Below are 26956 nucleotides of genomic sequence, written 5' to 3'. Positions count from 1 at the left end.
GCATGGAGGCGACAGCTGCGTGTAGCAAAGAGGCGCCGTATAATAATATAAATGAGTTTTATGAAGTTACTGACAAGGTCGGTGAGGATGGGAGGAATCTGAACTTTCTTTGCAAACATTCGCACCTTAATGATAAGTCGTGTTTTTATTCCTTATTTAAAAAAGACCATTCAAGCAGCATGTGTTTGAGAATGTACTGTAGGGGTGAACGCTGCAGCTGCTGGTAGTGTGGAGTGAATGGACAGCAACATTAAAGCAACAAAGGGGAAATGCTGTCCCCTCAATGCTAATGTAAACCCTGGTTGGATAAGGATTCAAAATTGGATGTGAAGATTAAATCTGATGCATAGCTTCAGTGTTAAAACTGATAAAATAATTGCTATCTGTGGTTCTGGGGTGTGGCAATAATTTTGAAAAATAATAGCTTGCAGCAACATATGGAAAAAAAGAACTGAACTAGTTGAAACTGTGAACTAAAATTTGTGAACTGAACTTTGAAATAGTTCATGTAGAAAGTGAACTTTCCCAACACTGCAAGGAGGGATATTTAAGGAGCCTTGTGTGAGGACGCGTCCTTGTTTCGGCTGATTGGGCTGGTTTGTTAATTGTGAACACCACTGATGTTTCGTACCAGAGTGAAGAGGATCAATGAAGATCACAGATTACACTCAAGTTTTGTGTTATCCGTCATCTCATTCATCATCTGGTTAATATATTTTAGTTAAGTCTGAACAACAGAGGGACCACAAACGTCTTTTCTTCAATTATTAGAAAGATTATATTATGATTATTACGATTAAAGTCAGAGAGAGCTGGAAAGACAAAAAAACTTTTACATCATTCATTGTCATTTTCCAGTCAGTTGTTCATCGTCGCGTTCAATGACATCATTTCTATTTCCCCTTAAACATTAAGCCCAATAAATACTTTCCAGCCTCTAATGAGAACAAAATAATATCTGGGTTATTTAATAATGACTTCACAATCAGAATTTTAATACATGCATGCGCACATAATAAATGCATAATATTATCCAGGAGGAATGGATCTTGTGCTTATTAGTGGGACACAGAGCAGAGTACAGTGTACACAGCAGATTGTTAAACAGGTAACAGGCTACATAGAGGAAACACTGCTTCTCGGGGCAGTAAAATGTTGTGCCTACAACTCCACCTTAACGGCTGTTAAAGTCAACTGACAGTGGATCCAGCTGTAACGGGCGGCCGCCGTCAACTGAAACAGACATGTCTTCGGAGGAAAGGACGTCTCATTTCGCGAGAAAGATATTTCCTTGTCTCCTCTCTCCTCGCATGGTTCCCTTGCATTTCCTCCTGGCATCCCTGGTGGGAGGGTCTAAGACGCCAGGAAACAACGCAAGTGAGGGAAGCGTGGATGCAATTAGGAAACTTAAGTGACCAAATGTCTTCTTTCAAAGTCAAAAAATGGTATAAAAAACACTTACTAACTCTCTCTCTCTCTCTCTCTCTCTCTCTCTCTCTCTCTCTCTCAGTACCACTGAGTCCCCCCACTAACCTCCAGTTCTCTGACATCACTCACAACTCCGCCCACATCAGCTGGGCCCCCGTTCCCAGAGGAGTTAAAGGTTATCAAATCGTGTGGATCAAGACAGACGGACTGGTCAGGGAGGAGGTGCGTGCGTATGTTTGTGATTCCATGATTGGATATATTTTAACAACGAGGAAAGAAAGAGGAGATTAAGTAAAGGAATGCTTCTTAGTATAAAAAGGTTTCAGCACTGGCTTAAATCATCTTGAAATATAAACAATATACTTACAGTGTAAGATTTGCTTGTTATGTAGAAAATCAATAAGTAATTTTTTGACAGTGAGACAGTGAGAGCTATAAGAAATCTTCGCAATTAACACGTTTTTATGAATTTGTTGCCTTTTACCTGTGATCTTTTTTTATTTTCCATGAAAGGATTAATTAGTTTTTTGTGTCATGTGTGTCTCCATGTTGGGCAGGTGGAGTTGGGTCCAGACAACTTGTATGATCTCAGTGAATTGACGTCTCTGATGGAGTATTCAGTGGCTATCTTTGCCCTGTACAAGGAGGGCCAATCAGAGGCACTCACAGACCGGTTCACTACCAGTAAGTTGCCTTTCGGGTGGAAGGACGCAAGGAAGATATTGTAATGTGTTAGTTAGTTGGTGCATTTTAGACATTTCTCAATTAGATTTGTTCATTTTTTTCCTCATAGTCCAATTTTTATTCGCCATCTGTCTTTCAGGATTTCCCTATATCCATCTCTGCTGAGGGGAGTATAGTCTCAATTTCCTGAATATAGTTGTACTCATAGTATAAGAAGGCAAACCGTTTCTCTCTTGATGCGAAATAGTGTTGAATTGTATTACCCCTCCTGCTATTTTGGCAGTGTGCCCATCTCATTTACACCACAGCGTAATAGCCGCGTTGCATTAAAAGGTCATTTTGCTGTCCCTTATTACTCTGTCACACTAACTGATATTGATTCGTAGGAATATCCCTTTAAGCAACAAGCAGTTTGGCTCCAGCGCTGAGCCAGCTGAAATGAATGTATTTCTAGCAAGCAACGATCAAACTACTCACTCTAAGGGCCCGTACAGATTTTTATTCATCTTCTGGCCAATTTAGTTGAATCGACCCCGTTTCAAGAAATAGCTTCATATAGGCACACGATGTGATCTCACCCTTGAGGATTTTGAGTGGAGGTGTGGAAAATGATGGGAACCTGCATGGTACAGTTCACACCAAACGGCTGTAAGTTAAAGTAATTGCTGAACAAACAGTTTAAAAACATGCAATAAATTAGCCCCTGCAGTGAGTAAAGCAGCAGTTATACCCTGGTCAGTGACCGTGTTCCAAACTAAGGCAAACTCGTGGTTATCTACTTTTAGTACACTTGTTGCATAGTAGTGCAGACACACAATATTTTATCTGTTTTTTTTTGCAATGTTCCGATGACTCACAACTTTTTACTCTGGCTTTGTTGGACAACAGGGAATAAACTATTTAATGATATTCATTGGCATTTTATAACTATGATGGTCACACTGCAGCACATTCAAGCACATTTTTCTATTGAAGGTCGCATCAAGTGCAGTGTTGTGCCTGCCAAGCCTCCTTTAGTCATTCATTTTTCTATACCTAGTAATGCGTGCTGCTTAGTTTGCAGTATAATGAGGAACAAACTATTGCAGAACACTGTGAAATATACCCAAATCCTATGGGAAACCTTAACAATGTTAGAAATGGTAAGCAAATGACAAACAATAAAAAAATGACTAAAGTAAAAGTCCAAAAAGTAAGCTTCCGCTACCTTTTAGCTCCAGTTCCAGGTCCATTGGATCTACGCCCCAGTAATGTCGGCACGGACAGCTTCCAGGTCAGCTGGGATCACTCAGCCAATGACATCGTCCTCTACAGACTCTCCTGGGCACCGTTCACAGGTGGCGACACAAAGGAAGTGAGTAGCAATGAAATATAGGATAGGAAGGGGTTTGCTTTATAAATAGTTTGTAATTTATTAACCACAAGAGTAGAAATGGGAACTTCATCCTCGAAAAATCATGTGAACATTACAATAGGCACGAAACTGGCAGATATTACACAATTTTATGAAAGATTTTTCATTAAGCCACATTTTATCTGCGCTTCCAGGGGAATAAGTGGCTGCACTCTATATGCATCGATAATGGTGGAGGCCGTTCTCTATAGAGCCACATATAAGCTTAACTACACTACTGGTAGCTTGTAAAAAAACCTGGCATGGAGCAGCACACATAAAGGCTAAATAAATCTTCAAATTAATGGCGTGGGTGTTTTATTTCCATGATCTTAGTTTTGGAGACAGCTGTGCAGGCGCGATAAAGCCCTTAGGTCTCTTACAGAGTGCGTCTGTGTGTATTTGTGTGTACGTGTTGTGTGAGTGTGTCTGTTTATCTGTGTATTTAGCTGAGAGCCACCAGAGCTGAAAATAACACTTTTGGGAGTTGGAGAGGTGGGCTCGTAATTCTTCTTGCACAGAGAAACGGATACATGCAGCTGGTCTCTCTACCACAAAGTCAACATATGCACACACACACACACACACACACACACACACACACACACACACACACACGTAGACACCTAAATTTGCCACCAATCACATTGTATTATGTCTGAAAGAAAACAGAACATAATAGTGTGGATCAGTCACACAGATACACAACCAGAGTGAAAGATTAGCCAGATTACAACAATGTAATAATCTAGAGCTACACGTGAAGGCAGCTGGGCTCCTTTTTTTAAACATAAGGCTAACATTATTCACTCAATGCAAGAATATACAAATAAAAGCAATCACTAAAGATGGACTTACTCCTGGGAGGGCATGTGGCCTGCCAAAATCTGCATGTAATTGTGCATCACATGTCTGTACAAAAATATATTCCCTCACATATTATGCTGTACTGTTGATGACCTCTTTATGTTTCCCTCGGCGTCTGACTCATTTTTGTGTTGTACAAATTGTCGTTTCGACTCCTGCAGAAGTAGTTGATCCAACTAGCTACGCTGTTATATTGAGAGGCAACCACACATGTTTGACTTACTCATATTGTGTCGATCATCTTTGTAAGTCCTATAATGGTCTTGTTTAGCATAAAAAAGGTGTGTAGCATTTTCATTTAAATGTGAAGTGACTTTCAAGTAATGCATTTCTACAACATAACCTATTTAATACAGACAACCATACTCAAGTAAATTAAAAAACATGAACCACCATTTCTTGCTGTTTTTCCCTTTTGGTGAGGACCTTAAAGTCTGGTGTTTTACTTTGACTATAAATAATTTGATCAGACTGTTGGTTAATGGCTAAAATGTTCTCCCATCTTGAGAGTAACTTTGGAAATTCTTCATATTTATTTAATTCAAGCAAATATAGGTGCAACGAATGAAAGCATAAGCCGGGGTCCTAAATGTGAACAGCACACTATAAAACAAAAAGTAATTAAAAACGGGAAACACAGATTCGGTTTAAATTGTTGTATTTAATATTTTCTCCTAACACTCAGTCAAGTTCTGGACTGTTACTATAGACAACTGTTTCCATAAAGCTTGACATGACGATTAACCAACAAGAGTCTCAAATAGTGTTTTGACCAAACATGAAAGAACATATTGTTGTAAGTTAAATGTATTACGAGGCTGAAACTCATGTGTGTGTTTCTCTTTTGTAGGTTGTCCTGAGTGGAATCGATAACCGATACACGCTGACTGGTCTGAGTCCATCGACTGAGTATGAAGCGATGTTAACGGCTGTATTCAAAGATGAATCCGAAAGTGATACCGTCTCCGTCATAGAGACCACGTGTAAGGGGCTTTAGCCTGTTTGATTCTCTACTCTCGTTGCAGTTGTGTTTATAACGCATGCAGTTGTATTATGTGCTTTGTCTAATCAGTATAATACATGAGAAAAGTTGGAATCTAAAAACTTTACCCAGAGACAAGTGCAATGTCAAACATTCAAACCACCTTGTTTTCACTCAGTCTGTAACCTCACTCACCCTCTTTACCAAAGCGCCACTGTCTGCTGAGAATAACGGACCAGTCTCATCACATCTGCCTTCTAGGATCATAAAATGTGCATTTAAAAAACCATGACTCTGCATTATCCAATTTCCACTGATTGCTTTGTTGCAGCTTATGTCAGAATATGAACATTACTTTTTGTGTCAATGATTTTTTAGTCAATTCAGAGAGTTGTTGATGAGAAGTTTAATCAATTGATCTAATTTATCTTTTCCCAGTGGCCGAGACAACAACGATTGCTACCACAGGTGAGAAGTATATAAATGGCTTTTGTGTCAAAGTCAATGTCGGAATGAAAAGCATCAAACTCAATATTGTACATGAATATGAATGGATAAGCACTTACTTGTAAACCATTTGTTGGGTTCAAATGATGCAATTAAATGTACGTATGTAGGTTCAAATATTCAGCCTTTTTGCTTGACTGTGTCCAGTGCGCAGCAAGCTTAATTCAAGTGGTACTAAAAGGTTATGCTTTTAAAGAGGCTGTTTTAGTAATGATTCAAGCTATAGCATCCTTCTAGAAAGTCTAATGCTATAGAAATATGAAAGGATCCACTATCAAGTTATGACGTTGCCAGAGTGCATCCAACGTTCTCAAAGGTTGACTTTCAGTTTTAATCTTGGTCCCTCATTTAGTTTCTGGAAGCAAAACCAGGTTCACTGAGTGCTTGTTCATGGACATGAATAATCCTGCATGATAATCTTTTGGATTTTATAAGTGTGAACATCACATTCAACACGGATATGCTAGTTTAGAGGATGTATGTACATTATCACAGTGAATCAGCGCCGCCGCCGCCGATCTGGGCACAAATTCACACAACCTTTTATTTGGATAATGTAAAAGGCTCCGTTTCTTCATCCACTCCTCTATGTGTGCGAGTGTGTGTGCGTTTGTATGTATGTATGTATATGTGCGAGGTTAAGCGACAGATGAAAAGAGGCGAAGAATGGGGTGAGATCTGTTGGCGATGGGAGCAAAGAAGAAGTTGTAAATGTAGAGCGCTTCATATTTACTGTCTTTTCTCTCTGTGATTGAGAATGTAAAACTAAGCAATTGATTGTGTTTCCAACAGGACTCACTTTAAGAAAAAAAGTTTGGAAGATGTTTTTCAAGTTGATTTACCAAGTTGGCTTCACCCAGATACTATTGCTCAAACTCCATTATCTAGGAGGTAACCCAGATACCTTCTGGACCGTGTTTCATACAAGGAACAGGCTCCACTCTCAAAAGAATCTCCTCCACTGAGGCATCTATGAAAATCACAACGCACAGTGAACAGCTCAAAGACACCAAGTTACTTTAAAATGAAAACCAAGGCTTGTAGATTCAAGCTGCATTATGTATCTATAATCCAAATTTTACAAAAAATGTATTATCCACTACATAAAAATAGTCTGATGTGTTTATCTAACCAATATTGTACTGAACAGCATTAAGTGTGGAGAACATGTAACTTAAGTCCAGATCTAGTGCAGATGTACGTATGTATCACAAATCCTAAAGTCCCTTTTACTGATGTGGTGTCACAGCAACACGTCAGACCGTGAGAAACCTTCTGCTGCGTGACGAGACCACGCAGAGCATGGAGGCCTCATGGGAGCTGCAAGACCCCCACGTGGAAAGCTACAGGGTCTCCTACGCTGGCCTCAGGGGCAACCGCCGAGAGGAGTCGGTGAGTCGATCAAGTTGTGATCTTTTAACTGAACTTAAATAATTAAGTGCAGAGGTAGAGGTGTCAGAATACTGGCCGCCGTGGTGGTTTTTTATTTTGATTAGTTTTTCCTATTTTTTATGAGCAATTTGTAAAACCGTGTCCATGGAGGTTAAAATCTCCCTCATTCTTCCCCACTGCCACTTTTGTCATTGTAGTTTCAATGCACGAAAAACACAGTCAAACCTCTTCCCTGGTGAGTTTTGAAAGCAGATTACATAGGCGGCATTTTTTGGCAGGAAGATCCTTGTTATTTAGCACCTCCAGTCCACTGCAACGGTCAGTGTCGGGTCATCGTCTCCAATCAAAAAACTGATTACACTTTTAGTCCCGGACATAATTCCTCCATCTGTGGTAAGAGCCCTTGAGCTCAGCGCCATGCACTGACCCTGATCGCTGAGCCACACACACACACACACACACACACACACACACACACACACACACATAGACACACACACACACACACACACACACACAAAAACGTTCTTTCTCCATCAGTCCCTCTATCTCTTTGCTTTTCACTTTTCTCTCCCTCATGTGTTCTCTCTTCCGCCAAGGCCCCCACCCCCACCCCCCTTACTTTCCTCTCCTCTTTCCCTGCCCACTATTTTAATTTTCCCATGTGGTGTCAGAGCTGTAGAAGACGGAGAGGCCAGGCCAAGCCAGAAGACATTCCATTATCTTTTCAGCACCCATTTAACTTACTGGAAGCGGAGATGGAGGGCAGCACAGAAGGAGAGAGCAAAAGAAACAAAGGGATGTGAAAAAGAATCTCTAGCTAAACAAAATGGGAGAAAGGCTTAAGCCTGACCACTGGCCGGTAGCCGAAGGTCAGGTTCCGGTCGTGTGCCCCCTTTTGCAGTGTTCTGATGCAGATGCGTTTGAGGGAAAGCAACAGAGCAAAGGACGTTTCATAATCTTGTTGTGTTAATGTGATTATTTGTGTGATTAACAATGCTTTTCAGGCGTTTGAGCAAACCGTGATTTTGAACATGGTCTTCTTCAGCTGATTGCTTGCTCAGTTGTCACAGAAAAAAAAGAAGTTGAATGAATAAATGTAAAGCTTGACTATTAATTCAAGATGGACACAAGTGCTCAGGAAAAAAGGACATTAAGACATGTATACTTCAACCATGTCTGAGCAAACATTATATGCTAATAGGTTGTCAAAGGCAGCCATCTTCATTTGTTTTTTGTTGTCAGTATAACAAATATTACTTTTGCAGGGAACTTTGTCTGAGACTTGACTAAGAGAAACGTGATTTATACAATGGAAGCTTAAACAAAGATGCATAGGATTTAAGTTTGTTTCAACACTTATAAATTCATGCTCAGCAGTAACCTAATGGGTTTTTCTCAGCTCTTTTCTGCCTCACTGTTGGCCTCAAAGGACTTTATTGACTAAACCGATGTGAGCAGAATTCTTGAAGAGTTGGTTAAAATCCCTGAAGGTATAAGTAACATTTTACAAACACTTTCCGTTTCACCTCATTAAGCCTGGCCTTAATATTTGCCTCCAAATGTTTCTATCAGTCGGCAGAGAAGAGGATCTGATTTTGTGCTTAGTCTGCTATATGCTGCATGCATATTAAGAGAAGTACGTTTGTGTCTGTGTGTTTGTGTGCACAAGCGAACACACTTAGTTAATTAGTGTGCAGTTTAGTCCCTTGTGAGCAGAGATGAATCCATACGTGTGTGTGTGTGTGTGTGTAGGTGTTAGTTCCTGGTGTTCAGATGAGAGCAGTACTTCAGCCTTTACTACCAGACACCCAGTACAAAGTGACAGTCACACCAGTGTACACGGATGGACAAGACGGCATCAGCGTCTCAGCGCTCGGGTTCACATGTGAGCCTCACTACCCCCTAACACACACAAACATGTCAATTATTAACCAAGCAGGTCAACTCTGGGTTCTTCAATTATCATTTGACAAAGATGCATCTCCCGTTTCAGGAGAACACATCTGACAAAACAAAAAGCTTATGAAAATTAATTTTGATGCAGCGAGCAGAATGTTTATTTTCATTGCATTAATTTAATGATCATCAATGCCCCTGAAGGAATATATGAATTAAAACGATGATGAATAATGATGCATTCTTAATTGTCTTAATGAAGGCCGTTCATAATTACAGCATCTCCTTTATGCAATGAGACAATTAGATCATTTTGTTCGGCACTAATGGATTTCTCAGCGATTCTCCTGATTACCTTTTCATGAGAAGTAATGATTGTCTCCTTGTTGTACAGAGATTTTAAATGTCAGACAAAATATGTGATCTTTTTAGATGAGGAAATAAGTACAATCAGAGCTAGGCCCAGAGAGGACATTCAAGTTGAAGAAATATACAACCTTGTTGTAACTTAAATGGAACTGTTCCTTTGAATGTTTAGATAAATAATGTTACAATTATTTTAATTTCACTGATTGTTAAAAAATGAATAGATGAACCATATATTCAACTAACTATGTACGAATCCCCGTGCTTAGTTTTTGTATATATAAAAAAAAAGATCAAACATTATATAAAATCTTGATACTGTTGTGCTGTCGACCAAAATGTGAAGCAAAATTGATATTGATATGAATATCTGACCAGCTGTGATTTTGTGATGTTTTTTGTGGTTTGGCAGTGCCTCTCTTGTCTCCTGGAAACCTACGTGTGTCAGAGGAGTGGTACGATCGCTTCAGGGTCACCTGGGATTCACCTGAGTCGCCTACAGTTGGTTACAGGATTGTATACCAGCCCATCAATGGTACACCCACACACACTCACACAAACTAATACCAATCCTAATATTATTTGTATTAACAAACAATAATCCACAAATAGGCCTTTTGGGATGACCTGTATTGGGATTATGTAGATATTCATTGGTTTTGTTTTGTGATGATTTTTGATAGTGTAAGTCACACAGTGTTTACACATGTACACATTTATGTATTGTTTATGAGACACACACACACACACACACACACACACACACACACACACACACACACACACACACACACACACACAGGGACACACATATTTTAAAGCCCAGCTGTTAGTGGTCAAAAACGTGAGCATATTTTGATTGTAGCGTGTGCTTAGCCTTGGGACACAGGCTCATCCACACATATTAATCCCTTTTGTATTATGACCCACCAGAAACAAACCTTTGACAGGCACAAAGTAGCTGAAAGACAAACTTTGAAAGATTCAAAGCTTTCTTGATGGTGACTTTTTTAACAAGATACTTGAGGCTTCAGAGAAAACATCAATGTTTAAGATCTGAAATAAAATATTACCTGTCTTCATTCATTTATTGCATTGAAGCATCTTCAAAAGTCTGCTGTGTCTCTATTGCCAATTGTTTGTCCATTCAAGATGAGGCTTGAGTCTTTATAGTTTCAAAGTCTTGTTTTAGTCGTCTAAACACAATTACGGTGTCTTTGAGAATCCACCTCCAAGTAGACACGCTGTATTCATTTGATTTAATATAAAGGGCGATGGTGGCGCATAGAGTAGTGCAGTGCGCTGGGGGCCGCAAGGTTGGTGGTTCGAATCTCGGCTGCCCCATGTGCCATGTCGAAGTGTCCCTGAGCAAGACACCTAACCCCTAATTGCTCCCCAGGCTAAAATGTAATGCATGGGTTATAATGCAATGTAAGTCGCTTTGGATAGAAGCGTCAGCTAAATAACATGTAATGTAATGTAAAAAGGGAAACTAGTTTCACCTTGAGATTGTTGGTGAATGCCAAAACACACAGGTACCGATTTAGAGCTACACTATACCTAATTTACCTCTAGAAACACACAGGCACATACAGACATATATACAAACACGGTCTGTTGTTCCACTGGTGTTTTGTATTGAATATTGCGGCACTTTGTGTTTGTCTTTTTTGTGTTTTATTTTATTTTTTCCTGTATTGTTTTTTTTGTTATTGCGGTACTTTATTTGCTGTATGCACACCAATGTTAACGCGTGTGTTCACGCCTCTCGGTACCTTAGTTTACTACAGCCGGTTCCTCCGGGGATGGAAACACTGCCACAGTTTAGTAAGGCTCTGTATTAGTTTGTGCAATGTGCATGCATGTATATTACTGCAGGTTTGTGCATATTTATGCAACGATTGTGATGTTGTTTATACTGATAATGGAAACAAATGTACTATTCAAAGTATTTTTTAAAGAATGGGTTCTTGATTTGAGGTGAAGGTTGACAAAAGCAGCTTCTCATTCCTGCATTGTTAATTAACCCAAGCAAGAGTGTAGAAAAAGGACATTATAAGGACCTTATTGTATTACAGTGCTATTACGTGACGGTTATAAAATATAATGAGGGTAAATATAAGACATGGCCCTGTGATGTGGATGTCCAATCAATGTTGATTGCGAATGTGGTAAATTGTAGCAATACATTTTTCATACATTTTTCATACATTGGCGCCAACAACGGCATCCAAAAAAAATAGGCTGACGCAGCACAAGGATTTTGTTTCTGTTGGCATCGGAGGGCAATTTGAGCAAAGGTGCCACTAGCTGTCGTTTGATCTTGGCGGCTCAGATTACAGAGGGCCTGCAGTGTCGGCCTGAATTTATTATCCATACCCTCCTATGCATGATTCCTAGCTACCTAAAGAAATACCAGATAAATTCCCCTAACCTACAACTACATCCCTCTCACGTCAAACCACTCCACTGGATGTTGGAAGGATAGATTTTGCAGCTGTGGACTTGCATCCACATACATTTTCCTTGAAATTATTCTAGCAAATCCCCTACTGGCGATTTATGTTTTAACTTTAAATTTTGCAGATTTAAGAAAAGGTTTTATGGATTGGGATTAAACGATGTGTTTGGGAAATGTGATACTTTCTCACAAGAAGCTTCAATTGTAAATGGAATTACAATGTTTTCAAGATTCAAAGAAAAAAAAGATTCCTGATATACAGGATTTGGTGTGTCATTCGTTTGTTTTTTCTTCTTTCCTGTCTGTGCTCACGGTTACTTGCGTGTGTCTTTCAAAGTCCCAGGACCATTTTCGGAGACCACAGTGGGTGACAACGTGAACTCCATGCTTCTTCTGAGTCTACTAAGTGGGACGGAGTACAGTGTTCAAGTGACGGCTTCCTACCCCACAGGACAGAGTGAACCACTGCTAGTCAATGCCAAGACATGTGAGCATTCTACTGACATTCTAAATGTAGTTTACAATTCTCATTGACGATAACCTGATTTACTTTGGACAGTCATTTCAAATTATAAAACATTCATTATAAAATCAGCCCTAATGGATACTCCTTCATCACTGTAAGTTTTTACACAACAATAACAACAGCAGCAGATACAGCAGAATGACAATTAGTAGAGAGAGAGACAGAAAAGTCTCTGGAGTGAAGAGATGTCTGTGCACGCATGTACGCTATGTAAGTGTTAACTTGTACGTCGTTTTTTGTTCTTCTGTGTGGGGTTTCTCTCCAAGGGGCAGTTCATCAAATAGGATAAAAGAAAACATATTCTTATTTTAATAGCTTATGTGTTAGTCCTGCAGGTTAATGCACAAGAAAAAGACATTTTGATTTGTCCTGTACATGAAACAGCTAAAATTAGATTGATCCCTCACTCCTTATGTTTTATTTTTTAATTTGTGCTTTAGTGATGGGCTATCCTTAAGGGCTAGGGGTTAGGGTTAAATGTGTATACATTCAGTGTAAAATCCATGTATGCATGCAGTAACTTTATCTTGATTTTTTCCAATACGCTCCCCCCACACTAGTTTAGTCCTATCAAATATTCACGCAAGCAACACAAGTAATTCATGCTTCCCTGTTAAATTTCAGGTTCATCCGATTTTCCCATATTACAACAGGCATATTTAAATTCATTGTCCATATTTGTACTTTCCACTGGGGGAATGCTGATTTTTTAACAGGGATTACTTCAATCATTTCTCATCCTAATAAGGGAGCATATTTCACATATTTCCCAAGGTATACTGCATTCATTGCATCCTTGCCATGGGAGCCAGCCATCATGTTTACACCAATAAATTACACATACTAGGTGTATTATTGGCACTTTGAGGGCCATTGAACGAAATGAAACTGTTTCACCCAAATAAAGCTGTATGGAAATGGTATTGTACCCTAAAAATGAGTTTTGCCTGGGAAAAATGAAGGGTGCTTTTCTTTGCTCAAGAAACTTTTTAGAGTAAGCACAACAATGGAAAAGACTGAAAGTAAAACATTACGAGAAACCATCCAAAAAAAGAAAGAAAAAAAATTAGCAAATCGTTGGGTGGCAACTGTAACTATGAGTGTAAGTCTACAGTATATTTGTGGGGGAAGAAGCTTTATGTTGGTTATGGACTTGCTATTTTCCTATGCAAACATTTGATTTTACTGCACGGCCAACCTGACACACTTTCACATCCCTTATCATGTTTACAGACATACACACACATGGAACATGATACATGATTACATTACACATATTCATGTGTCGAATTGCACGTCTGTAAATGGTAGTGTCCATTGTGCATCTTTGAGTGTTATGTGTATCGCTGCATATCACTGGTAGAAATTATGCTTTGTCACATGCATTATTCACATGTATTTAAAATTAGGCACCTGCCATATGGTCCCAGTTAAAAATTCCATTTATTGACACCAGAGCCAAGTTCATTTTATACCATCAGCATATTCTGATAATGAGATAGAGACAGAGAGGGGGGTTGCTGTGGTGCACTGAAATCTCACTACTAAACAAGCTTCAGCTTTTCAATTTGCTGGTGTTTTACATTCTGCTGCATCAGGCGTGGTGGCTCACAATGCAGTGAACCTGCAAGCCTGACAACCTTTGTTACTTTGGGATCTGTTTTTACCTCCATACGAGGCTTGTAACTGGAGCTGTTATATAAATTCAAGCTATTTCAACCTTATATTGTACCTTTCAGAACACCAAAAAGAAGATATTCTTTATGCAGCTCTAACGCTCTGCCTACCAATCACATGACAAATGTGTCAATTATTCTCAACATCTGTCATAACATATTTTAATGTATTTAACTGGAATCCCTTTCAAATTGTCCTAAATACTAACACTGAAATTATTTGTTTTAACTTGCTGTTCATTTCTGTACCTGCAGTGTTCCTCGGTGTCTCTGGTATGTCAACCTACCAGGTGCGTCCCAACAGCCTTTGCGTCCAATGGCAGCCCCTTCTGCGTGCCACCTTGTACAGAGTCTCCATACAGTCTACGCTCAGTAAGTCATTCCCCAGCAGTGTTTGGATATGGGGTTTTTTATGTGTACGTGGGTGGGCCCGTCCTCACGGCTCAAAAATGATGTCGCTTTCATTAGTTCGTTCTGACAACGTGACAACAGACAGGCAGCTCACTCCAGTCATTTGATTGACTCTTGTGTCTTGAATTCCAGTGAAGTGCAACCAGATCACCTTGATATGATCTGAATCACACTGCTTCTAAATATCTCTAGACAAATTTAAATTCAGACTTAGACTAAACTTTTGCCAGTAAAGTGACTGGAATACAATTCTTTCATTCAATCAAATGCTTTTTCTCAAGCTGTGATGTTTGGTGTGGTTTCTGGATTGAACTCCTAATGCAGACTATGATTCCTTATTAATTTACAGTCGATCCTTCTGAAAATGTCTCCAGACTCCTTTGGGAGTTGGTCATGTCATCATGTTAGAAATAAAACCAGTAAAGACACAGAGTCTGAACTTTTGAAGCTCTGTAATGCTCAATTCACTCAGTTAATAAATGGTAAATATTGAGACAAAGAACAAGAGGGAAGAGAAAAAACTGAAAAATAACTTATTTGTTATGAACTGCAGTCTTCATGATGTTTGTTTGCAATATGCCTTTGTCAGTAGCAAACATAATGTAGATTCTTGATTCTTTGGGAAAGTTTACTTGGTGTATTTCTGCTTCAGGAAGCAGAAACAAATGCAATGTCAAAAGGATTTGTATGTATACAAGTACTTCAATCCAATACGGGAAGTAGGTCTTCTGCTCTCTGTTGGTATTACATTTGTAACACTCATCATTGTTTAGTAGCTGAGGTTTTCACAATGATGGTGGTCTCTGAAAAACAATATTGACCTTTATTTTTAATAAAAGACCCATGTGTTGGTGCAGATGTCATAACCTCTGGTCAGAAAGACACTAGATTGATGAATAGAGCCCTCTAACTGACCCCAAACTATATAAAGAATGAAAAGAGGGTAGGAAGACAAGGAAAGTAAGAAGTTAGAACACTTTTAGAGGAAGGATTAGTGGATCCTCCTTAAAATTAGGATCAGTACAATAGAAACAGGCTACTGCTGTCTCATTGTGCTCTTTTATTGAAGTGTGTATGTGCAAGTGATTGTGTGGTCAGAACAATAAACCTGATGATAGTTCGCCTTTTCACACATGATCTGCACCAACACCAACATGTTGGTCTGGAAAAAAAAGTAATAATGTTGCAGAAAGATGGTTTGGTTCTATTATTTCTTAGGCAAAATGAATTTGACTGATTGTACATCAGTCTGGGAATTGTACAATCCTGTAATGCAGATCATTTTTCTTGCCAAGAATTGTATGAGAAGATCAATACCACTCATGAAGGCAGAGCTAAGAGCATTCCAGCAAGTTACCTGCAGCTGGCCAGGAAATAGTTATATCATGTAAACTCCTTATAAAAGGTCTTTACTCTTAAATTTAGTGCAACCCTAACCCGTTTAGACAAAGCCAGTTATTTCCTTTCAGCCTTCACAATAAACAAAGTTAATTAATTTTTGGCTCCAGCTTCTAAGTTCACAGGTATCAGAGTGGTGAAATTGTCTCTCGGTTACGTATGTAAATGTATTTCAAAACAGAGTGGGTTTGTATCAAACTTGTGTAATGGTTCCTTTTCAAAATGCTCAACTCAAGAAGAAAAAAGAAAGAAAGTATCCCTTGTCAATTCACATGGGGACATTATTCTGCATTTACCCCATACTGCACAGTGGAATCAGTGTGCTGCAGTCAAGGCATCCAGGGAGCAGTAAGGGGTTAGGTGTCAAACTCGTCTACATTACAAGGAATTTTTTTAAAGGAATTTTTTGACGTTTGAGAAATGTGCTTTATTTCCTCTTTTGATGATGGCTGGAGCAGAAGTTCCCTCTCAGGGAACTCGAGCTGCGTAAAAACGCTGTGGGAACATCTCTGCGTGACCGCGCCATGAAGCACGTGTGAAATCTGACCAATGGCGAGCTGGTACGTCATAGGCGGGCGACGCCGGTACCAGGGCGCTATAAAGGGACCCGAAGGGCAGGACGATTCATCTCTGAAAGTGCCACGGGCAGGCCGGGGGAGGACAGAAAGCCTGCAGCACCATAGGCCCGACTGTAGCGGACGGGACCTTAGGAATATAGCCGGGGGAAGATAGTAAGAATGCCTTCGCCATACCGGGTGGAAATTCCAAGCACGATGGGGCCACCGAGAGGGCTTGCATATCTCCAACTCTTTTGAGAGCCACATACTTCACTGCAGGCTGGCCTAGCTTGTCCTGCTTGACTGCAGAGAGGATCGAAACCACTCGAGCGGGAGATGGATGTGCCCGCATCGTGGTCGAATCCCAAACAACGCCCAGGAAGGTGGTCCTATGCACCGGGGACAGCGCGCTTTTCCTGGCGTTGAGTCTCAGCCCCAGACAAGCACAAGGGCAAGCACAACACCTCGATGCCATCCGCACGGATGGCGCTAGAATCAACCAGTCGTTCAAAATGCGGATGCCATGGAGACGCAATGGTGCCAGAGCAGCGTCCACGCAATTGGTAAACGTACGGGGTGAGAGGGCTAGGCCGAACGGAAGAGCCCAGTATTGGTAAGCCTTCGTCGGGGGAGCGCGCCTCATCGAGCCGTCCTCAGCGAAGAGGGCTCGGCGGGAGAGACGGGAGTACCATGACAGGCGCTCACAGTCTGCACAGCTAGCCCCCTCGAGGGCCCAGGCAGACAACACAGAAGGCATTCGAGTCACTGCCCGTAATGAAACGCGGGGGGACACACTGGACAAATCGCTCAGCCATTACTACTAGGAAAAACTTCACACGCACTAGATGAAGGCACAGAGATGAATGGTCCTGCCCTTCGGATCCCTTTATAGCGCCCTGGTACCGGCGTCGCCCGCTTATGACGTACCAGCTCGCCATTGGTTAGATTTCACACGTGCTTCATGACGCGGTCACGCAGAGGCGTTCCCACAGCGTTTTTACGCAGCTCGAGTTCCCAGAGAGGGAACTTCTGCTCCAGCCATCATCAAAAGAGGAAATAAAGCACATTTCTCAAACGTCAAAAAATTCCTTAAAAAAATTCCTTGTAATGTAGACGAGTTTGACACCTAACCCCTTACTGCTCCCCGGATGCCTTGACTGCAGCACACTGATTCCACTGTGTAGTATGGGGTAAATGCAGAATAATGTCCCCATGTGAATTGACAAGGGATACTGTCTTTCTTTTTTCTTCTTGAATTGAGCATTTTGAATAGGAACCATTACACAAGTTTGATACAAACCCACTCTGTTTTGAAATACATTTACCCGACAGGGTTTTAAAACATACCTGGAAAAGAGTGTTAATAAATGTGAGCGTGGCCTTGTGAATGTAGAGATTAGCCAATTGAATAAAGCAATTTCTACTTCAAGGAAACATGAACAGTAAGAAATGTTTGTCCACATGTGTTTGCCTTTTACTGTCAGAAAGAGAAAGAGAAAGAGTTCTCTCCATGAACCCCCCTTCCCTTATTTTTCGATTTATCTCTGTCTCTCCCTCCATTTTGCCTGAGCAGCGGCTGGATATTCAAGCTGGAGTTTAGAGAGTTTGTTTAATCCACCCAGAGCCACAGCTGCTTAAACACCTTCTCAGATAGAAAAGTGCACTCTTGTGTGACAGCTGTTTCCCTAAACGCTATCATCTATGGCCTAGTATCTGTGGGGGGAAAACACTAGGAAATAGAATTAGACTAATTAACTCGACAAATGGCAGCTATTAGTGTATGTGTACGTGCACTCACACTTTCTAGTTGCTCTCCTTTTGGCTGCCAATATGAATTCTCATTAGTTTGTTTGTCTGTGATGCTGTCCATCAATGGATTTGACAAGCTATTTGCCATCCAAAATAAATTGACAAAAGAAAAGGAATCAATAGTGTGAATCTTTTCATTTTTCATGGGTTATAATCAGTCTTTCCTACAGCAATTTTAAACACAGTGTTATATAGTTTATATTTGACTTTGTTAAATGTGTTTGGATTGGATGTATTGCAGTCATTTTTAAGCTAGTTTGTTGTGAAATTTTGAGATAATAAACAGCTGAATAAAATATTTTCCCATCAACTTTGAATTCCCAGGGGACCTGATATGCTTTAGTGGTTAACTTTCACTTTAAACCACTTGCATGGTCAAATAAAGCTGCGTAGAACCAAACCCTAAAAGAAAGTGATGCTTAGAATCATAAATATTATGCAGAAAATGAAAAATTGAACTGTACATGTGAAACAGGAGCTCTAGAGCAGCGGTTCTTAACCTGGGTTCGATCGAACCCCAGGGGTTCGGTGAGTCAGTCTCAGGGGTCGGCGGAGGTCAAGACACACACCCGACTCATATGATTCGTGATGACACGCCCCGCTTGGCCATCATTGGCTGCAGGTGATCACCCAACATTGCTTGGCCTATCTGTGCTGCAGGGAATTTGGCGCGCCCAGTAGTTGAATTGTGACTGTCGTCACACTGATTTGCAGTAAATATTCATTATTATGTTTTTGTTTTTGTGTGAAAATCCTGTTTTAATGGTTTTGTTCTTTGAACACTGATGTTTATGCACGGTTCATTTTGTGCACCAGTAACATTTTTACCTATGTTTTGAATTTTATTTTTCCAATTAAGAAGGGTTCGGTGAATGCGCATATGAAACTGGTGGGGGTCAGTACCTCCAACAAGGTTAAGAACCACTGCTCTAGAGGGATCTGAACTTCTCGATATGAACTCTCGATATGAACTTGACTCATTAAGTTGTGTTTTGGACTTTGCTTGCAGATGGTCAGAGACAGGAAGTGAGCCTAGGAGGTGGTGCTTCACGACAGTGCTTCTATGACCTCACCCCCAGCAGCCAATACCAGATCAGCATTCACACCCAGCTGCAGCAAATGGAAGGACCTTCTGTTTCCATCACTGACATGACACGTATGTTACAAATATTTTATACACTGTATAATACCGCCCATGCCTAATGTTCTCATGTCCGCCTTTGCATTAAGGTCAAAAGCAGCTAATCTTTTAGTTTGGAGTGTCATCCCATTTATTTCTATTATTAAGATTTTAACCCTCTTATCCCACACATTTCTTTCTTATTTAATTCACAATTTTCTACAGATTATGTCTTTAATCTCTTTCCATTTCTCTCTGAAAACATAAAGGCTGCTGTTGCAGTTCATAGGTTAGCTGAGGATATCCGCACATTTTCAAGGACAAGTGGTGCTCGGCTGACACACAGAAATTCTTTGACTTTGATTGATTCACATATTTCGTTGACAGCGACAAGATCTCCAATTTGTTTTTGTTTTTAAGTATCTAAATTATAAGAATGAGCCATCTAAAATAGTTTATTTTGTATTTCTTAATTATTATATAGGTTTTATACTGAGACAAGTGTTAACCTGGGTGCTGTTTTGAGTAAAAAAAACTCCAGTCAGACAAATACTAGACTGATGAATACGCCATCTCACTGACCCCCACCTTTATAAAGAAGGAAAAAGTTAAGAAGTCAACGTCCAATTATTGTGTCTCCGTGATGAAAAGAAAACCGAGTAAAAGACTACAGCTGGATTGTTTATCACACATGGATTCCACATACAATGCACTTTAAATCTGTAAAGGTCCACACTCAGCCCTCCAAGGAAGGAGGAAGATTATTAGATCCTCCTTAGATTAGGATCAGTACAATAGAAACGGGCTACTGCTGTCTCCTTGTGCTTTCTTGTAGAAGCTTGTGTATGTGCCTAATTGTATGTGTATAAGGTCCCCTTTTCACCGCCATCATGATCGATTCCCTGTCTTTTTTCTGCCTGTGTTGTTGTCCTGTTCGCGTTAATCCAGTGCCAGTGCCCACTCAAGCCCCGAGAGAACTCCCCACCACAGAGCCCCCACCCACAATCCCCCCTGCTAAAGAAGGTGAGCAGGAAGCCTGATTCAAACATGGTAACTGTAGTTAACTGACACGACATTTCACCTATCGTACTTGCTATTAAATATGGATCATGGAATTAGAGTCGGGTGCAAAACCAATGTTATTGAGATATTCTTTCGAATCAACCCACTCACTTATATAGAATACAAATGTGTATTTGTATTCTATATAAGTGTATTCTTATTGATGTAGCTTGTTTAAACTTGCAATTGCTAACCCTTTGGAATTAAAATAAAAAATAGGAAGCGGTACGTGAGAAAAAAAGACCATAAGAAAAATTGGAACTAATATGTCAAAATAAAAATGCCTCACCAAAATCAAGGGTCTAGGCCTCAAGGGTGAAGATGAACATGGTGCTAGCATTTAGACTAAGGGTTGGTAGAGACCAGACAGAAACCGACAAATGAAGGGAACGACTCTGTGGTAGCAAATCACTGAAGGCAAAGGGTCTCTGTTAAATCACAGCTTTTATCAGAATAAGCACACAAATGGAACATCAGAAATCTCTCCAGCTGACTTTAAAGTTGAGTGCTTTGCTAATAAAATTCTTAGAAAAAATATATAATAATATAATTTGCAAAAAGCGTTTGCATGATATCCTTTATGTCTCCTCTTTTAATTTGTTGCATTTAGAATTAAAAACTATTTTCCTTAATGAGCAGCCACGATACAGCTAAGGTTTTCCGCAAGCTTTAATTGAGGCTAACGTGGTCATGAATTCATTTTGAAAAAGAAAATGAGTTTAAAAAGTTGTTAAAAACACAAAACAACTTTTCTGCATTTATAAGCCTAAGAAGAATAAGTAGATTCAACGCAGGACTAGGAATAATAATGAGAAGCTAACAGATGGAGAAAGATATATAAACACATTGGATAAAACCCATTTTTGTGGTTTTTAACAGAATTTTAGAGCAATAAACATTCATGCATATTATGACTCGTTGATATGCAAATTAATTTAAGCATTCGGACTTTGCATATTTACTCAGGTATTGAATATAGTTGGCAGCCAGTTAAACATTCAAGCTACGGTTTGTCCTCTGCAGACCATCTTTCTTCATGAAGTTACTTTTTTTGCAGAGACCAAGTATTTGCTGACAAAATCTCTATACCTCTCCTTTCCATCTGTCTTGCTGTCCATCCATCTAGTGTGTAGGGAGGCCAAGGCAGACCTGGCGTTCCTTGTCGATGGTTCATGGTCCATCGGAGACGATAACTTCATGAAGATCACACGTTTTCTCTACAGCACCATGGGATCACTGGATCTGATCGGCCCAGACGGTACCCAGGTCAGTCATGTGACCACGCCTATCATTTATTACCTCACTGAAGGAGGAAGGAAAGAGCACAAGAGCAAGACGGTGATAAACAAGTCTTGCCTGTTAGCTTGTAATGCGACTTCCTTTCCACAAAGGCACCACTACAAAACATCTCTGAATTCATATTGTTAGAATTTAACCTTGACCATCTTGGAATTTCTTTCTACGAAGAAACATTACATAACTTTTTGCTGGTCTTTGTAATGTTTCTTAAAGTAATGTTTTGCAAGCACAACAAAGCATGAATTCACAAATATTCAACAACCCGTTGCTACCCAACCACCACGTTGTCTGTTTCCTGTATCTTGTATTCTGTAACCAATTAAAACCAACCAACCAGAGTCTAGATGCTTTACGTGCATAATGAAAGAATAAATCCATCCATCCATCTTCAAACCGCTTATCCTGCACTCAGGGTCGCGGGGAAAGAATAAAGAGTAATTTAAAATCATGGATTACTCATCAGGATCTGCAACTTGCTTTCTGTAACTTGTGAGCAAGGTTCCACCAGGTCAATCTTCACTTATTGAAAATGCTTTCTTTTTACCTGCTGCGTAGTATTGGATCAACTCGTGCTCATTTGGGGCCATTGTGTGTTGTGCCAGAAAACACAACATTTTATTTGATGGGTGGTGGTGCTAATAAGTTGTGTGGATGCATTGAAAGGTAGAATAAATTGCAGGTGGTTCAAAGCAGCATCAACGTACAGTTAAACATTCGCCATCAGAAATACAGTGCATGTCTCCACAGGGTTCTTCAACTAAAATGTAAAGAGGTCCAGTTTTTTCTAGAAGCAAAGGTCCGGAAGATCATGTGACTAGCTAGTGTGATTTTTTTATTAAATAGAGTACGATTCTAAAACTCTTTTGACTGTCACGTAACAAAGAACTGATCATATATGTGTCACTGCAAATATAAAAATAATGTTCTCTCATTTAAATAAATAATAGTAGGGCTGCATTTAAAAAAAATGTGAAAATGTGTGGATGTTCAAATAAAAATTAAATGCTCGTCTTTCGCTGTCCATTTCCTCATTTTTCTCTATTTCTCTCGCTTTCTCCGTCTCACTCGTCTTTTCCCCAAATTTTGCAATCTTTCTTTTCTTCGTACCGTCTTATTATTTCTAATTTGTGTCTGTCCGCAGCATTGAGACGATATCATCGTCCTGCCTGGAATGCAAAGACTCGATTGGTCAAGGGGTATCACATGGGATGGTTTAACTCAAATGCAATTGGTCAGCGCTTTCAGTCAGTACCATAAAGACCACCAAAGCTGCCCAGTCGAAAAGATCACTGTCATGTTGATAGATAAATCACAGCCGCCAGTCAGTGAGCGCTGCCTTAGAGTGTTTTTCTTATGTATCAGGCTCTAAGTTGAGGCAGTAATTCTCTATTGTCAATGTGAACTAAGTTCTTTGTGCTTCTTGTCTGCATGGCTCCCTCACTCTGTCAGCAGAGCTCAGAGGGTTCATTTGTCAAACAGTAGAGGCGCTTGCGAAACATTCTTCTTTTATTCTTTTAATGTCTGCTGTTACGCAGTTTTCTACCCTAGATGTTCCCCATAAACCTCAGTAGGCTACCAAGAGCCAAATGCTGGCTGTAATGTGAGAGAGTTGGCTGTACAGTAAAGAGAGAGTTGGCTGCTAAATGTTCTCCACTTTGAGCCAAGAACTACACCATTAGCAGTTTGGAAGTAGTGAAAGTTATTCTTTGTGAACCAACTGGATTGATTCTAGCACAGATCATGTATAAATGTGAAAACACTAATTATTGTTAGAGACTGGACACTCACAATTCAATTATTGCATTGTTTTCTTCTGACAACAATAGCAGCATCTATTTAATACTTGATCTACATTTTAGGTAAAAATGTGGTCTATATAGGATTTTAAATTCCAAGCGCAGCTTCACTGCACTGCTATAATGGCACATGAGCCTATACCTTCTTCATTTCCATGTTGAATGAAGTCAAATTGAACCTGCACACACAATTCACTCCATTTTATGTGAGCAGACGATGACTGGTTCTAGCAGCAAGAGCTCCTGTCACTCAAAGTAGCTCAACCCATACCTATGCCCAACTTTATTAACGCACTAAATATATTGTTAGCGGGTGAAAATGATTAAATTCACCCTTATAGTTGTCAAGCATGGGGAGATAAGCCAAGAATTAAGCAGCAGGCAGGCTGTTAACATGTTCTGCTGTAAGGTCTATGTCTAAAGGGTCTATGCAGATTGTCTCGCTTTCGGAGACGGCTTTGAGTGTCCATTTGAAGAATTGTATTTCTTGACCCTTCCATCTTGGATTAATTTCCCAGCGCTGAGGGTTGCCGCTCGAATTTCCCGTAACTTCCTGTCCGTCTGTCTCGCTGCAGGTGGCCATCGCTCAGTTCAGCGACGATGCTCGGACAGAATTCCAGCTGAGTTCCCATGGCAACAAAGAAGCGCTGCTGGAAGCTATCCAGAGGATCAGATACAAGGGAGGAAACACAAAGACAGGTCAGAGCAGTGTGTAATGTAATTGTAGTTCACGCAATACAATAAAACTTCCCAAATTTACATAAACCTATTCACAAATACATGTATTAAGTGTGATTAGTCGCTGTTCTGAAGCCTTTCATTGTTTCACACGTTCCTTCTCAGCAGATATACTTTGCCCATTTGTTTGATCCAATCAAAACTCCGGATCAGATACTGACAGATGTTGTGTTGAGATGGATTTGACAACTTTTTATTGTTATTTTATCCAAGTCAAGAATCAACTTTAAACCTCAACTTTCAGACACAATCTTCCAAACTTGAAGAAAACGTGTCGTTGAACTGGGGAATTTGAAAGTGTCAATTTTCACCTGTTTCAGGACATAATAACAATATCCCATACTGCGGGGAGTATTGACTGATGTGGGGTCAGGATGCATAACAAGCAGTTTGGGTTTGTGAACGTTGAAACACAAGGTGAATGTCAGTAACCTCTAAGCGGGGATGTGTGTTTGCAGGTAATGCTGGTTCTTCAGGGAACTCTAACCATCCTACCGTCCCTGTCAGGGCTCAGTGTGTATTCAGGTTAATAGTGTCCTTGAGCTTCAGAGCTGAACCCACGTTAATCTGTTCGTACTTGTCCCGTCCTTTCCCTTCATTCTACTCTTTCTCTTCTTGTTTCTCCTACATCTCCTCTGCTGTCTTTGCGACCTCCCTCTGCTCTCCCCATCATCACCATATAGCCTATTGCTTTCCCTTTAAGTGTCCTCTGGTCTCCTCCTTTCACACTGCCTTCTATGAACATTCCTCTTTTTTAAGCTTGTTTTCTCACATTTTTTATTTTATCCAATACCACCTATACCTCGTATACACCAACTTTGGAACAAGAGGAAGTGGGTGGTGTTTCAGTGGACAATGCAGCATACTGTGTGTGTGTGTGTGTGTGTGTGTGTGTGTGTGTGTGTGTGTGTGTGTGTGTGTGTGTGTTTGTGTGCCTGTAGTCTACAGCAGAACCGAAAATAAACCGGGAAATGTCCCCTTGCCTACACAAAGGGACTGAGGGGGCAGCAAGCTCTCACAAGGTTAGGCTAGTGCTCACAGAAGAATCTCCTTCTCTCTGTCTCTCACCCACACATGCTTTGTCCCTCACATTGCATGCATTCTCATTCAGTGCCTCAGCGTATAATTCGCACAGTAAGCCTATTCTTCAGTTTGTCCTTATTTCCACCAGTTACACCCACACACGCACAGCCCTTATTTATGTTTATTTTATTCATTGCACTACTCTTTACTCCACATACAACATACAACATAAGATACTTCAGAAGTCATTTTAAAAGTTCCTTTAAATTTGGCTCCCTTGTTCGCCTTGATCCTAAACTATACAAATATTAACCTGGTATATACTGTACTGAGCCAAATACTCTCTTTACTTACATGTTACTTCTTTGGTCTATTCATCGATGGTTTCTGTATTTTCTCTGGCTTTTAAGACTGAGGCTTGCATTACAACCTTAATATTACATTCCTTTTTTTATTCCTGAACCTCAACTTCTCACCAAAGACCCCACTAGGGCCCCACACTGGTTCTAAATCCCGTAAAGCCCTAAAAGAAAAAGAAAGATAGCCTCTTTAACCCTGAGCCTGTGGCACATATGTCTGTGTGTTTACATCCGCCAGCAAACAAGAAATCCCACGGCTTTAATTCCTTTCTTTTCTGTCCTCGTTTTGACTGTAAATGGCGAGCTCACTTTTTGCCCTCTGTCCTATATCCTTTTGGTCAAGCAACCACATTCATAGTGTATTTTTAAATGTGCTCAAATGATGCGTAGAGGCAGGCAGAGGATTCCACCCCCCCAGTGAAGTGTATCCATTCTGAAGCCTTAAATTAAAACCTGCTTATTTTAGGCTAATCCACATTATATTTTCTCACTATTTCACATTTGAGCAGCTAATTAGTAAAAAACTAATCTCTTGGCACCAGAACCGTTACTTTATCTGAATGAGTGCTTTGCTGAAAAGGCGCTGTGGAGGTTCAACACGGAGGGTCAGCTACTTATTCTCCTTCTATAGCAACTTCTAGTCTTTTTCTTCTAGACGTTTTTTTTTCTTTGTGTAAATGAGTGCATCTTATATCTATCTTATCCTTGTATTTTCAGTCCACTGTAATATGTGTGTCTTTTGAAATGGATGAATTTCAAGCCTCAAGTGAGTAATTAGGATTTTCTCTGACTATAAAATCCAATGAGACCCATTAAAATCCATTTGTTTATTGTCTATAATACATTTGATTGTTGAAATGTATTTTTTATGAATTTTCCAACGATAGGGTTTTTTATAGTAACCATAGACATAGACATAATATCACCATTTCCTATGAGTTATACATCAACTGCAGCGCTTCAGAAAAACAGGGGAAAAAAAGAACCCTATTATATATATTTTTTTCTCCCACACCTCTCTTACCTGCCGTTCCCCATCTGACCTCTTTTTGGCTTTTCTCTTTCTTTTCCACCTTTTCCACCCTGCTCTCTCCGCGCCCTTTTACCTGCCCTCCCTTTTCGACTTCCAAAGCCCAACCAGCCCCTCCTTGATCTCATCCCCCATCGGCGTCTCCTTTGCTCTGTCCTTTGTATTACTTCATG

General features: G+C 40.1%; 1 protein-coding gene across 1 annotated transcript in view; it reads left to right on the top strand.

Moving 5' to 3' along the window:
* LOC119197005 (collagen alpha-1(XIV) chain) overlaps positions 1–26956 on the top strand; it is a 68705-nt gene that overhangs the window by 4341 nt on the left and 37408 nt on the right. Inside the window, exons 5-18 of the mRNA XM_062565402.1 lie at positions 1511–1650; positions 1986–2112; positions 3327–3466; positions 5223–5355; positions 5793–5822; positions 7111–7253; positions 9009–9141; positions 9931–10053; positions 12317–12466; positions 14437–14553; positions 19366–19512; positions 20425–20499; positions 21665–21804; positions 24209–24332. Coding sequence (XP_062421386.1) covers positions 1511–1650; positions 1986–2112; positions 3327–3466; positions 5223–5355; positions 5793–5822; positions 7111–7253; positions 9009–9141; positions 9931–10053; positions 12317–12466; positions 14437–14553; positions 19366–19512; positions 20425–20499; positions 21665–21804; positions 24209–24332 — 1722 coding nt within the window. The remainder of the gene's footprint in view (positions 1–1510; positions 1651–1985; positions 2113–3326; positions 3467–5222; positions 5356–5792; positions 5823–7110; positions 7254–9008; positions 9142–9930; positions 10054–12316; positions 12467–14436; positions 14554–19365; positions 19513–20424; positions 20500–21664; positions 21805–24208; positions 24333–26956) is intronic.

Source organism: Pungitius pungitius, chromosome 11 (genome assembly GCF_949316345.1).
Source record: "Pungitius pungitius chromosome 11, fPunPun2.1, whole genome shotgun sequence".
Taxonomy (NCBI): Eukaryota; Metazoa; Chordata; class Actinopteri; order Perciformes; family Gasterosteidae; genus Pungitius; species Pungitius pungitius.
This window is presented reverse-complemented; position numbering and strand designations above follow the sequence as displayed.